This window comes from Rhea americana, unplaced genomic scaffold, assembly GCF_003343005.1.
Source record: "Rhea americana isolate MKP2758 unplaced genomic scaffold, rheAme1 scaffold_85, whole genome shotgun sequence".
Lineage (NCBI taxonomy): Eukaryota > Metazoa > Chordata > Aves > Rheiformes > Rheidae > Rhea > Rhea americana.
In genome coordinates this window covers 1,988,786-1,997,208 of record NW_028187034.1, presented here as the reverse complement: position 1 = coordinate 1,997,208, position 8,423 = coordinate 1,988,786, and the positions used below count along the sequence as shown (strand labels likewise).

General features: G+C 59.9%; 2 protein-coding genes across 4 annotated transcripts in view; one reads left to right on the top strand and one right to left on the bottom strand.

Annotated features, from left to right (window-relative positions):
• Nucleotides 1-84, bottom strand: part of PLA2G6 (phospholipase A2 group VI) — a 17,498-nt gene extending 17,414 nt beyond the window's left edge. Inside the window, exon 1 of the mRNA XM_085323527.1 lies at nt 18-84. The gene's annotated coding sequence lies outside the window, so the exon portion shown is untranslated. The remainder of the gene's footprint in view (nt 1-17) is intronic.
• A 1,267-nt stretch (nt 85-1,351) lies between these two features.
• Nucleotides 1,352-7,872, top strand: MAFF (MAF bZIP transcription factor F). Of its 3 annotated transcripts, none has more exons than XM_085323541.1 (3): nt 1,352-1,373; nt 5,310-5,365; nt 5,475-7,872. In XM_085323541.1, exons 1-3 carry the CDS (start codon nt 1,352-1,354, stop codon nt 5,886-5,888), a joined length of 492 nt encoding a protein of 163 aa, XP_085179667.1. In that variant the 3' UTR covers nt 5,889-7,872. The 3 variants fall into 3 exon arrangements, with proteins under 3 accessions (XP_085179667.1, XP_085179668.1, XP_085179666.1); XM_085323542.1 differs by lacking the exon at nt 1,352-1,373 and adding an exon at nt 1,382-1,569; XM_085323540.1 differs by lacking the exon at nt 1,352-1,373 and adding an exon at nt 3,695-5,044.
• The last annotated feature ends 551 nt before the right edge of the window (nt 7,873-8,423 follow it).

The following is an 8,423-nucleotide window of genomic DNA, read 5'->3' as shown; positions in this document are numbered from 1 at the left end:
CATTCCAGCGCACTTACCGCACTCGCACTTCCGCCAACGGTCCGCGCCGCGCGCGCAGACGCGGCCGCCGCCGCGCGCCCCTGCAACGGCCGCCCCGCCCCGAGAGCGGGCCAATCGGGGGCGGCCGAGAGCGGCGAGGGGGCGGGGCTGGGAAAAGAGGGCTCGCGGCTGCGTGACTGATGGAGGAGCGCGCCGTTACGTAACGGCGGGGGGTCATCTTCGTGAGGGGCGGAAGTGCGCGCCGCGCGGCCGCCATTTTGGTGAGGGGCGGGGATCGCCYTGCCTCTCTTAAAGGGGCAAGGGCACCGTTTCGTTAGGTGAGTGGGGCCAGCCCTTACCTCGGGTATGGCCCTTTTCCCAGACCCGCATTTTTCCTAAAGTTTGGAAAAATTCTAAATTTCTAGTGCTGGAGGAGACAGCTTGTGTAACAAACTGTCAGCAGGAAAASTTTTCCTAAGTAGTGCCTGTTTGTGTGTACATATATATATGCATGCATATACACATTTGTATACAAACACACACACTTATACGTATGCATCCATATGTGCACCTATATGCATAAATGCATAAACACGTACACATATACATGCACACGTACATATACACATATACATACTCCTAAACACGCAAGTTTATGTGTAAACCTGCATGCATAAGAGCACAAACGCTCCTCTCTGTGTGGGGCTGCGAACGCCCTGCTCTTGGGGCAGGGAGCTGCCCCCATGCTGCAGGCTGGGAGCTGCCCCAGGGGTGCCGGTGCCCCCCGCGGCAGGCAGGGAAAGGCCTGGCACGGCACCCTGTCCCCAGGGAGTCACTCGAGAGGGGAGATGCTACCTCCAAGTGCTCCTCTAGCGCCAGTGATGACTTCAGCTGGCCACCTGGAGGAAACAAGCCGTTTCCCCCTCCCTGTTCCAATATGGGAAAGGAGCTGTAAAACAGTTTAACAGCGGTTCTTCCTGGCTCTGCTGGAAAGCYGTAAACAGCTCCGCGAGCCGCTGCGGCGCCACATTCAACCGTAACCGCGAGCCTCTCGGCCGCGGCCCAGGCCCTCAGCTCGACAGCACGCGTGCGGCAGGGGCGCACCACAGCCCCCAGCTCGCAGCCAAGGCGAGGGGGGGCAAAGGGGGGTCACCCAGCCCTCCTCCCCCCCCCCACGATTTTGGGGGCAAGCGAACCCCCAAATAACCCCCCTCGCAGCAGGTCCCAGTGCCCGAGGGACCGTTTAAATTCACCGCCCGGTGCTAAGATGGCAGCACCATCCCACCCCCCCCCCCAGCCGCGTCGCCCTTCGCCGCGGCGGGGAGGGGACGAGGGAGGGGAAAAAATGATGTCACCGCATGACTGTGTTTTTATGAATGAAAAGAATCCTGCGAGTGAGTAATTCCAGGAAACTCGCGTTACAACTCAGCAGATCCCGGGGCCTCGCTCAGCCCCGCACCTCTCGCCACCGCCGCCGCCGCCACTGTCCCGCGGGACCGCACGGCCGGGCCGGGCTCGCCCGGGCCGGGGAGGTGGTGGTGGGGCCGGGGCGGGGGGGGGAAGCCGGCACCAAAGCCTCCCGCCGAGGAGGTAAGTGCGGAAACGCCGGCCGCCTCCGCCGGCCTCGCCGAGACCGGGCCGCGTGGCTGCCCGCCGTGGCCGCCTTGGCGCTTCCTCCCACCCCCGCCACCACCGCTGCTGGGGTTTGCTGGGCCCCGGTGGTGGTGGTGATGTTGGGGGGGGGGGTCGCGGCCCTGTTTTCGGAGGCGGTGGTGGGAGGGAGCGAGCGGCAGCGGCGCGCGGGACCGCGGCCACCGCCGGCGGCCGGGGCAGGAAACGTCCCCGCGGTGCCCGAGGTCCTCCAGGCCCCGGCTGACGGCGCGGCACGGCGCGAGGGAGGGAGGGAGGCGGGAGCGGGGCCCCTTGGAGCAGGCGCCACAGGATTTTCCACCGCCGCCACTAACCCCTCCCCAGGCAGATCTCGCCTCCCGCCAAGTTTTGTTTTCCTCGGCTCCGGTTAACTTCGGCGGGAAGTTTCGGGTTGAGAAATCGGCCCTTTCGGCACCCAGGAGAGTTCAAGGCTCGCTCGGCTCCCGTTTGCTCGCTCCCCGCTAAGCGGCTGCTGCGTTTTCGCCCCACAGGGGTAGCTGCATTCCCAGGGCAGGTGGTTACTTCTGTGCGGAAATACGCCGTTTGGAAAKCTTGTTTGCGGCACGGTGGGTTTTGTTTCCAAAAGACGCCAGCGAGAGCAGTTAACGCTCGCCTGCGGGCACCCTGTGGCTCTCACACTTCGTTCCCCTCCAAAGGGGTATAAATAGAAAATACTGTGGTGCTTTACCTCCCACGAGGTGACAACCCAGTGGCCAAAAGCTGGATTATTTTTAGCAGTTCTTGCAAGTGTCAGCCCTGCCGTAGGGAGCCGAGTGCTGTTTCTTTAAACCCGTAGCAGGAAGCTGGGCCAGGAAGGGACCTGGGCAGCAGCCCTACACGCCAAGGCAGAAAACAGCTTTAGGGTTAACGCTGTGTTTTCACTTTCCTGCTCAGCAGAAAGCGACTCACCATCACATGACGGTCACTGCGGCGCATGCCCACACCGCGGTGGGGAGCAAAGGTTGGGAGGCTGCAGGTCCCGTTTCACGGGGCAAAAGCGAAGCCAGGGAGCAGCGGGAGCGCGGGCGCTCCCCGGCTGGTGTCACCCCYGTCCATGCTCCCTCTTCAGCTTCAGCTGGCGCCTTTGGTAGTCCCAGCTCCTGAGCCAGGACCCACRGGGACTCTGCCCGCTGAGTAACACCTCCCGGCCCAGGAGCTGAGCTGGGAAGTCCTCTGCTTCCTCACAGTGCTGGAGGCGGCTGCCGGAGCGCTTCTCACTGCTCAGAGAAGGGACGCTTCTGGCCATCTCTGCCCCACATTTCAGTCAGAAATAGGAGCTGCAGGGAAAGGTCCTGCTGAGATACCTGAGCCTGCAGAGGTACCGTCAGCATCATGTGCTGGCGCATTTGAGCGCTGGCRGCTGCCAGCGGTGCCTTGAGCGCTCTGTGAGGTCCTGGATCTGGCCCGTTGTGCCACCACGATCACACATAAATCCTTCTCCTGTGGCCGAGTCGGGAGGGTTAAGTCGTAGGGTTCGCTATGTTGCACGGCGGGACCGTGGGGTGCCCCATCCTCACAATGCAGTGGTGTAGATGTGTTAGAGGCTGTCCCTGGTGCCCAAGTGTCCCCATGGCCTGGCACAGGTGTTAGCATTGGCGGCACACCCACTCCCTTCTCAGGAACAGCGGCAGGTAGGGGACATGCTTGGATAGAGGATCTGCTTCTTCCCTGTAAGTCCTTTTCCTTCTCTATTTGAAGCTGCATCCAGGTGCATTATAATAGCTGACCATCCGTATAGAGGGCTAGATCCTGGTCCCTTGCATTAGGGAAAGCTTTTGCCGACAAATCAGGTGGCAATGGGGTCCTGCCTTGTGGAGGTGCCATTAGACCCGCTGCCTTCCCGAGCACTTGCGGGTTGTCCCATCCTTCAGCAGCCCTGGCTAGAATTAGAATTAGGGCAAATCAATGAAATAGCAGGCAACAGAAAGGGAGTTGAAATAGCCTGCCTCAGGGCCTCGACACAGTGTAGCTCTGCCGGTGGGCCTGATCAGACACCAGGCTTTGACTTTGCTGAGGGATCTCTCCTCTGAAAAACAGCTAAAGGCTCTTGTGCCCCATCTCTGAGCCCCATCTCTGAGCCCAAATGAGGAGGGGTCCAGCAGTGATGCAGATCTAGGAAAGTCTCCTCTCCTGGCCTCCCTCATGCGGCCACATCTCCAGGGGCTCTGAGCCAAAGCAAGAGGCCTGCAGTTGTGCCAAGGATRCAAGGACCTGGGAGAAGGGTGGCTCTGCTCCCAGCTGGAACTGACTTAGGCATGGGAAGTTTTGGGTTGTATTTGTTTCTTTCCTAAATCTTATCCATCTCTTGTGTAAGTTCCTGAAATCTCTCCCCCTCCTGAGCCTCTCCTGCCTGCTYCGGCAGCCGGTGGAGGAGGCCATGGCCACCCCTGCTGCACAGAACATGTTCCCTCACCTCCGTATGCAGCTCCCCACGCTTCCTGGCTCTTATTGCATCAGATTTCAGCCTGCTGTTTTCCCAGCTCCACCTTTCCTCTCCGCTCTCCTCCCAACTCTTCACCTTATTGCTGCTTGGAGTGCGCTTGGTGGCGGCCTGTCCCTCAAACCCTTTCCTGTGTGTGCAGCCTTCTCTCCCCAGCTTCAAATTTGCCTCATCCATCTGCCCCTTGTCTCCTCCTTCTAGCTAGCCCTCACCTCTGCCCATTTTCCCTCTCCCTTGGTCTGGTTGCTCCTCCAGGGGAGGGACTGCCTGAGACAGGGACATGCTGCTTGGTTGCATTTCGAGCCCCCAGCCCTTGCCACCCCCCTCCTCAGAACCCAGTGACAAGGGAAAAAAACAGTTGACTAGCAAGGGGACGGGCACAGGTTTGGTGACTTTTCCTCCTGCAGTGCTGAATCACGGTGAGATGACTTTTCTCCCACCCACGCAACGCTGCTGTGCCCAGATCCTTTGCTCCCCTCCTCGGGACCTCTCCAGACACTTGATTCATTTGACTTCCTCCCCCGGCAGACCGGGGTGCACTCGCCAAATGGGGCACGAGGGCTGCGGGGTGGCATGTCTGCATGCCCCGGCAGGTCCCGGCACRCAGGCTCAGCTCGGTGGAGGCTCAGGCGCTGCTGGGCTCCCACTTTGCAGGGCAGGGCAGGTGCCCGCACTGAGGTGGGCACATGCCGGTGCACCGGGCAAGCGTGTGCGGCGAAGCGGGATGCCCTGGGCAGCGTGCGGCAGTGAGACCTGGCCGAGCTTGCAGCTGGTTTCACTCCAGCAGCCAGAGCCATGGASTTGCTGCTTTTACTTTCCTTTTAGCACCAGGCGGACTCTCGCCTGCGTTTCCTCCCCTCCTGGAGGAGGAAGCTTGGCCTGGCTGCCGTGTCCCTGCAGCATCTCAGGGCCATTTCGGGTCCTCGGAGACCTCTAAGCAGGGCAACCTGGCAGCCTCAGGACAGCACGAAGGAGGTGCGAGAGGTTTAGCGTTACTATTTCTTCTCTCTGCCTCTCTATTTTTAAAAGGAATAACAGTGAGTCATTTGGCTCCCAAATGCCCAGCCCTGTGGCAATCCAGGGAAACCTGGATTCCAGGGAATCCTGTGGGTGCAGGAAAGGGGGAGCGGAGGGGCCAGCATCTCTTTGCCATCACGGGCTGGTGGAGACCAGTGTCCTCCGTGCTGGAGCAACAAAAACGTGCTGTGACTAATGAGCTTTTCTCCTGGCTCCTTGGCAGGGCCGGCCTTGGGGGAGACGATGGCCGCAGACGGACTCTCTAGCAAGGCCTTGAAGGTGAGCCCGAGGCCATCCCCGAGGGGCGGGGGGCCAGCTCCCCTCCCCRCAGGCGTCTTCCCGCCGTGGCGGGGGTCTCAGGCGGCCGCCCCCCCTCTCTCTCCGGCAGGTCAAGCGGGAGCTGGGGGAGAACACGCCGCTGCTGTCGGACGAGGAGCTGATGGGGCTGTCGGTGCGGGAGCTCAACCACCACCTGCGGGGCCTCTCCAAGGAGGAGGTGGCGCGGCTGAAGCAGCGCCGGCGGACGCTGAAGAACCGGGGCTACGCGGCCAGCTGCCGGGTCAAGCGGGTCTGCCAGAAGGAAGAGCTGCAGAAGCAGAAGATGGAGCTGGAGTGGGAGGTGGACAAGCTGGCCCGGGAGAACGCCGCCATGCGCCTGGAGCTCGACACCCTCCGCGGCAAGTACGAGGCCCTGCAGGGCTTCGCCCGCACTGTGGCTGCTCACGGGCCCCCTGCCAAGGTGGCCACTGCCAGCGTCATCACCATCGTCAAGTCCGGCACCAACCAGGCCGCCTACTCCTAGTGCCGGCCCCCRTCCCCCTGCCGGGTGCGGCCCCCCGGGGCGCCTTCCCCCACAGATCAACTTGAAGGTTGCCTCCCTCTCCCCTCCCCAACCCCCTTCCACAGCTGCTGGGACCCATGGTCCAGGGCCCGAAATCCCCTCCTGCTCCACGGTCTCCCTTGGATTTGCAGCCTCTCCTCTGCCCAGAGCCCTCTCAAGGCCTGGGGCTAGCCGTCCTGTGCAGGGAGGGGGCGCTGGGAAGGGGTGACGGGACCCTGCTGGGGGACCCTCGAGGAAGCAGCAGCCCCCAAAGCCTGGCAGCGCCCCGCAACACCCCTCATCTCCGACTCCAGCCCGAGCACCCTGCCTGTCTCCTGCTGCAGCCTCCTCCTGGCCGGGCACCTCTCGCCCAGGCAGCCATGTGTGGAAGAGAGGGATGCTCACACAAGCAGAGCTGAGGAAGTGTCCCATGTCTCCAAGCTGGCAGGAAAACCCTGTGCACCTCTTTTTTTGGAGAGGGTGCAGGAGAGCTGAGTGCAAGCCAGGCACTCTCAGGAGCATGCCAGGGAGAAAAATGAGGGGAAGGAGTTTTGCAGAAGGGACAAGATGGAGAGGAGTGTATCAGTGCTGAGGTCTGGCTCGGCGTCAGCTTCACGACTTGGACCTGTGTTGGCCACCRCCGCAGTCAGCACCTGGAAGAGGCGGCAGTGTGGCTGTGGGTGCGCGGAGGGCCGTGGGCCCGTTTGGCTCGGCTCTCTGCTGGCTGAAGCCTTGAGCTTTCTGGCGCAGAAGGGATCAGAGACAGCRAGGACAGGTGGCAGGTCAGAGGGGGAGAGAAAGTGGCTGTGGGTTGGTGCCTGAATTAGTGTAAATGGAGGTGGAAAACCATCACGGCAGCCTGTGACATTGGAGTCYGGGGGAGTCCGGAGGTGACAGGGAACAGTGGCGAGGGAAGGGAGGACCTTGGTGGAGGGAGAGCTCGGGGACAGTGAGAGGGTTGGTCCCGGTCTTGTTTCTTCCGCTGTAGCCCTGGGCTGTTGCTGGTGAGGGCCAAGAGGAGAAGCAAGAGGTGCTCTTTTATCTCTCTCCATCACGCACATCCTTCACACCTCTTCCTGCCCACGGGGATGCGGCAGCCCCAGCCAGGCYGGGTGGCTCTGAAACAGAGAGGCACCAGCAGGAAGGAAACGAAGGCAGCTGGAGCAGAGATAAACACTATTTTGTTCAGCACAAGCCGGCTTGGACAGCCCCACAAAGCCAGGCACGCGTTCCCCTCCGCTCCGCTGCAGGAAGACTACAAAGCACGCGGAAAGGTGGTCCTGGCCCCAGGGAGCRAGAGCCAAGGCCGGCTAAAAAGGAGAGGCCGAGAGAGGGGTGGTGGTGCTGAAGGTGGGCAGTGCTGGGCTAGAGACCGAGGATGTCTCTGCTCCTGGGATTTGCAGGACCTGCCTCGCACRGTGTTGCTTCTCCCTTTGATTTTCCTCTAGCTTGGACACAAGCCTGGGACAGCTCTCTCTTCAGAAGGCTTAAGTGCTGGAGAAGAGTTGGGTTTTACAAATGCATGCAGCAACCTGGAGACGTGGGGAGGTAACAAGAGGCAGTCCCTTCTCGGCACCTGCCAAGTACCCGGTTGTCCCTTCCTGCCCCTGCCCGGATATTGCCACGCCAGCCACGCTAGGCTGCAGCCTCCATCCCTCCCTGAAGAGAGGTGCCCACCGCACTGCGGAGAGAGCACTATGGTTAGCATCCCCCCACCCCACCCCCAACTCCTCTTGGGTTTATTTATTGCACGAACATAAGTTATTTTCACGTCCTCTTTGCCATTCCGCCTCTCGGCACAGCCAGGATGTTGGTACAGAGCCGTACTTTATATTTTATATATGCAAATCACATTTTATCTTATATAGAGCAAAAATATTTATTTTCTGACTTACAGTATGTGTCCTACCTGACTTCTCTGTATTTTGTAGACTTTACAAATAAAGCAAGTTCTTTTTTTTCCACAGAGAGGGTGTTTGATTATTCTTGAACAGCACCTGTTCMTGCTTACAGTTGGGTTTTGGTGTTTAGATTTGGGTTTTTTTTCCTCTGATGTCCAACATGCTGAAATTGTGAGCCTGCATGAAAATCAGAGCATTCAGCTAGAAAGATTTCCACAAGGCACATGATTAAGAAGAAAATGTGCATAAAGATGATTCAGGATGGGGCACAGCTCATGATTTCTTCAAATCACCACAGATTTATAGTCTTTGGAAGAAAAGGGCTAAGAAAGTAAGTTTAACACTGACCATCTCATTCAAGGCATCAGCATCTAGCCAAAACGATGCYAGCACAAACTGGCCAGTTCTGACCTGTACCAGCCATTAATCCGAAGGGCAAAAAGGCCATTGCAGATGCCTCCCTGGCAAATCCCAGATCATAAAGCTGAACAGAGCAACAGGCTCCGCTAGGCAGATTGCAGCGGTGGCTGCAGAGCTGCGTGTYGCTCACTGTCCCAGTTGTCTGCTCCGCCTGGGAGCTCCCTGCTGGGGCTGCTGCCTCCTCAGCATCTCTCCT